The sequence below is a fragment of the Carassius carassius genome, unplaced genomic scaffold, assembly GCF_963082965.1.
Source record: "Carassius carassius unplaced genomic scaffold, fCarCar2.1 SCAFFOLD_67, whole genome shotgun sequence".
Taxonomy (NCBI): Eukaryota; Metazoa; Chordata; class Actinopteri; order Cypriniformes; family Cyprinidae; genus Carassius; species Carassius carassius.
Genome location: NW_026775079.1, coordinates 3,979 through 9,282, shown reverse-complemented (window position 1 = coordinate 9,282; position 5,304 = coordinate 3,979). Strand labels below are relative to the sequence as shown.

Sequence of the window (5,304 nt, the reverse complement as noted above, 5' to 3'; positions counted from 1 at the left end):
ACAAAGGCTAAACAATTAATTAAACCAAACGTGAAGAAATGCCAGTTTCCACTCCGTCAAAAAGGAAAACCCCTTTTAAAGGTTAGCAATAAGGTTGGGTCAATTAATAAGTCGGCTTGAAAAAAACAACTCACTGAACTACTGCTTAGATATTTTATTATTATTAGTTAGCTTTCTCAAGCCAGATCTATCTATCGTCTGTCTGTCCGTCCATCCAAAATTACAGTACAATAGCTTTCATAACTCCTAAACTAAAACTTTAAACTATTATAAACTTAAAAGTATATCCAAATTAACTTTGATTTGTATTTAACACTGAAAATATAACATGCTTTAACAACACTTGGACCAACTTATTATTTCTCTTGTTTAGTGATAAAAATGGCTCCCATGGAGTGGAAACCAAGAACTGCAAAAAAACCAGGAAGATATCAAAAAATCATCCTTGAAGAGGCCCCGTCACGGATAATTGTCACAGGCACTGAGGGGTATGATGAGCTCCTAAAACTTGGCCAGGAGACATTTTGGTCAGACGAGAAAGAGGGGAGTGTGTTTACTCTCTGCCAATCAGATGGGACGAGGTGGACAAAGGGAGAGTTCCATCAGGAATTTGAATCCGTGAGAGATATCCCAAATGTCTGAAAGCGAACATTTTACATTGGACGTAGAGAAATGGGTATTGTAATGTTGAAATTACTTGACATTTGTGTGTTATAAACTTGCTCTTGTGCTAATACAGTACCAATTGCATGTTGTATCTACAGATGTCATTTGCCTTGATGAAACCAGCTCAATATCACGTATTTGCCATTACGACACATTTTAAGTGCCGTGTATGTTTTGTCATACAGTTGCTCATTAATGATATTGTTTAGTATGTGTTCCATTTATTTATGTATCACTCCCTTCTTTTCTCAGGAATTGGCGAAAGTGAAGTGGACTCATCTATGGTAACTTCAGTTTACTAATTTACTAAAATATTACAAGTCTTACTAAGATATTACTGTTGAATATTTGGATGTTTAGATAACACTGGTGATCCTGATGGTTATTTGTAGGATATCCAACCAAAGAGATCCAGAATTTTAAGAAGATGTACAGACCAAGGTGTAGTGAGGGGCTTAGGTTCAGGCCAGCATGCTGGGAGATCAGAATGCGCTGATCAAGTTCCAGGTTCAGAAAGATCACTTTACATACATACATACATACATACAGTACATTCATTCAGACAGACAGACAGACCAACATTACATGCTGATCCAAATTCAGACTCACCAGTTGCAGTGAGATCCACTAGTGCTGATAAATCATTTAAGCGTTACTTCACCCCAAATTAAAATTTTATATGAATGGATGTCCAGCTCTTTAGAATTATGAAAATAAATGCATCTCAGGAACCACACTTCAATGGTTTGAGTCTTACCTATCAGATAGGTCCTTCAAAGTATCTTGGAGAGGTGAGGTGTCCAAGTCTCAACATCTATCTACTGGGGTGCCTCAGGGCTCAGTTCTTGGACCACTTCTCTTCTCTGTCTACATGGCATCATTAGGTTCTGTCATTCAGAAACATGGCTTTTCATACCACTGCTATGCTGATGACACTCAACTCTACCTCTCATTCCATCCTGATGATCCGACGGTAGCTATTCGCATCTCAGCTTGTCTAACAGACATTTCTTCCTGGATGATGGACCATCACCTTCAACTCAACCTTGCCAAGACAGAACTGCTTGTGATTCCAGCAAACCCATTGTTCCATCACAATTTCACCATCAGGTTAGGCACATCAACCATAACTCCTTCAAAAACAGCTAGAAGCCTTGGAGTTATGATTGATGATCAGCTGACTTTCTCAGACCACATTGCTAAAACTGTCCGATCCTGCAGATTTGCTTTATTCAACATCAAGAAGATCAAGCCCTTTCTTTCGGATCATGCTGCACAACTCCTTGTTCAAGCTCTTGTTCTGTCCAGGCTGGACTATTGCAATGCCCTCTTGGCAGGTCTTCCAGTCAATTCTATCAAACCTTTACAATTAATTCAGAACGTGGCAGCAAGATTAATTTTTTATGAGCCAAAAAGAATACACGTCGGCTTAAACCACATCTCTTCCATCTTTTTTTGACCCTCTAACTTTAACACTCACTATTCTAATTCTATTCTTAAAAAATCTAACTACCTTTCTAATCTTTTTATATTCTATTTTCTTTTCATTCATTATGCAATTGTATATGTATGTGTGTGTGTATGTGTAAAGACCTCTAACTAGCTTGCTCTATTCTTTTTTCTTTTTATTTTTTAATCTATCCGTTTTCTTTTTATTATATTATTATTTAAAATTCCATGCTACCTGTACTGTGTTAACCTAACTGAGACTTGTTATAGCACTTATATATCATTGCTCTTTTTGTTGTTTTTGATTGCTTCCACTGTCTTTATCTGTAAGTCGCTTTGGATAAAAGCGTCTGCTAAATGAATAAATGTAATGTAAATGTAAATGCATTTATCACGAAAAAACTTTTATATTACATTACATTGTCATTCCGTAATGATGTGTTTAATTTAGTTACAATATTTATTCTTAAGGTTTGTAAACCTCCAAATTTGTAAACAGTAGTTAACTTGTCATGCATTTCCGTTATATGCATAATATAACAAATATACTTGATAAATTGTGTGTATGTATACTTTTTGTCCTTCTAGAGCTTGACATCTTTGGTCATAATGAACTGCACCTTTTGTAGGAAATGTTTCAAACATTGTTACTTTTTTCCTTTTGTGTCTTATGTGGAAATAATAATACCATATGCAAAAACATGAGGGTGATTCAGTCATGGCAGAATGTTAATTTTAAAGCAATGTAATTGATTTTTCAGAGCAAAGTGCAAGTGGGTACACTCCTCCAGAACTTGATGCAGAGAAACCCATCCAGGAAGGCATAGGATCTGCAGAAAAAGATGGATGTCCACAAAATCAAGTGTTTTATGTTTCGTCAAACGTTGTAACCATATTACCATCATGTAAGTAATATTGCCAACCAAGACACATACGTTTACAATATTTTTTGGTAATTAAAATCAAAGTGGATATATTCTTTAAATGCATGAAATAATAGAATCTCAACTTCTTTAAATATAGTGTATGTTCCGCGCCTACCATATGTGGACGAGTCACACATCCATTACAAAGAAGAGAACCTGCTGGGTGAAGGTGCATTTGGAAGAGTGTATAGAGGCTACTTTCAGGGCACCCCTGCTGCCATTAAAAATATTATCTTTAGCGCTGCAGGACTTCCAGACCAAGATATCCAGCACGAGATTCTGGTCTCACTGTAAGATTAATTCTCATCATTAATTCAATCTTATAATTAAACATTTATTTTAATTTGATCTCATATTAACAGTTGGGGAGAATTGAACAGTTGGGAATAACAACAGTGCATTTCTACCATGTGCTAGTTATATTGTTGTCATTTAAGTTTTACTTGATAATTTGCTAAATGCCTGTAACATTTCATTGTATTTTATAGCAGACTGAGCCACCCCAATATTGTTCGACTCATGGCTGCAGCCCGCACTGACAACGCCTTCCTGCTGGCCAATGAGTATATACACGGCACAACCCTGGAGGATGCACACTACACAATGACAATTCTTGCGTTAAGGTATGTTTATATATTTTTTTAATGTAATTTTTTTTTTTAAATTGTCTTAATATTTATTAGCTATTACTTAAAATGCCAAATCAAAATATAACGGGGAGATCCACACTCTGTTACCTTATTCTCTTTTATTAATTAAAAAGTAACACTTTACAATAAAGTTCATTAGTTAGTAGATAGCAGTATTAGTTAACATGAACTAAGAATGAACAATACTTCTATAGTATTTATAGATCTTAATGTTAATTTCAACATACTAATACATCATTAAAATAAAAAGTTGTATTTGTTAACATTAGTTAATGCACTGTGAACTACTGTAAACGTATTGTTCATTGTTAATGTTAGTTAATACAGTACATTAACTAATGTTAACAAATTACCTTACTGTAAAGAGTCAGCGGTAAAAAGTAGCTGAGTAATCTTCACATTCTTTTTCATGCATACATCAGTAGGCAACAATTATTTCTAAATATGCAAAAAAAAAATAATTGCTAAATAAAGCAAATCAGGCAGCATACTTAACAACTTAACAAAATTGTCTCTTGTTGTGTATGTGGTAGTTAGAACTTTTTTTTTTTTTTTTTTTTTTTGAAGATTATGCTGTTGTACGTGTATTTCTCTCTTTGGTGAAATATGACTCTTTCAAACTCTTTCATAAGTCTGTTATTCAAATTTGTATTGTATTAATTTATTTTTAGCTTGAAGGAGATGACAGTTATTTTGTTGCCCTCGACATCTCGATGGCCATTGAGTACATCCATACAAAAAATGTCATCCATCAAGATTTAAAGCCACCCAATATTTTGGTAAGACTTTTTTTCTAGTTAATTAGTAAGTATATGTAAAAACATATACATTTAATGATTGGAAACATATTGATACTATAAACAGATCGACCAGTTCTCAAAAAAGGCTGTACTGACAGACTGGGGCCTTGCCAACATCAGAGACATGGTTTTACTACGACAAGGAAGCAGACTTACTGGAGGAGGAATAGGGCCAATGGGTGGAACCTTTCTTTATATGGCCCCAGAGTGTCTGATTGAATTTGAACAGGCTTCCAGAATGTCTGACATCTGGTCTTTGGGAGCAACCTGGAGATTTTCACGAAATCAGTGCCATGGACAGTGAAAAACCAAAGAGAGCTGTGCAGTCTAATGTCCAAAAAGGTGCCACCACATGCTTCACAACATCTGAGCGACAAGTACCAGTTTATTGGTACAATGTTACACTATGATGCAGCATCGAGACCCGAAGCTTCTTCTGTGGTGCTGTGCCTAAAAACAGTGGAGGGGCCAGATTTAAAGAGCCATTATGGTTACGAATGGTAAATGTTACAGATTATCACTTGGACAGTAACATTTATTGTCATTTTCAGATTGTAGTACAAATACCAATGTTGGTAAAATGTTTACACAGCCGTTCTCTCTTTGTCTAACACTGATGGTATGTTTCATTATTTGTTCCCTTTCAGTCGGTCACTCTCGACGCCACGTCGGTGACCGACGAATATGGGGATATCGCTTCGATAGACCAATCTACTTTGAGTGTAAACTAAACGAGCCAATGCACATTGGCATGCAATTATTGCATCCAGCTGCCGCTGATCACTGCGTGAGTATAAGAGAGCAGCAGGTGCA

General features: G+C 35.8%; 1 protein-coding gene across 2 annotated transcripts; it reads left to right on the top strand.

The window, feature by feature from the left end:
- The first annotated feature begins 295 nt into the window (after nucleotides 1–295).
- Nucleotides 296–5,067, top strand: LOC132134783 (uncharacterized). 2 transcript variants are annotated; one of them, XM_059547143.1, is made up of 9 exons: nucleotides 296–676; nucleotides 765–800; nucleotides 919–950; nucleotides 1,059–1,173; nucleotides 2,877–3,020; nucleotides 3,139–3,331; nucleotides 3,530–3,664; nucleotides 4,363–4,470; nucleotides 4,556–5,067. In XM_059547143.1, the coding sequence occupies exons 1-8, from the start codon at nucleotides 673–675 to the stop codon at nucleotides 4,451–4,453; spliced, it is 750 nt and encodes a 249-aa protein (XP_059403126.1). In that variant the 5' UTR covers nucleotides 296–672; the 3' UTR covers nucleotides 4,454–4,470; nucleotides 4,556–5,067. The 2 variants fall into 2 exon arrangements, 1 of the variants encoding a protein (XP_059403126.1); XR_009429773.1 differs by lacking the exons at nucleotides 1,059–1,173; nucleotides 4,363–4,470; nucleotides 4,556–5,067 and having other exon boundaries at nucleotides 3,530–3,657.
- The last annotated feature ends 237 nt before the right edge of the window (nucleotides 5,068–5,304 follow it).

Coding starts and splice junctions, on each gene's coding strand:
- LOC132134783 (XM_059547143.1), top strand. Junction 3,021..3,138: donor TGTAACCATATTACCATCAT/GTAAGTAATATT, acceptor CTTTAAATATAG/TGTATGTTCCGCGCCTACCA. Junction 3,332..3,529: donor CACGAGATTCTGGTCTCACT/GTAAGATTAATT, acceptor TGTATTTTATAG/CAGACTGAGCCACCCCAATA.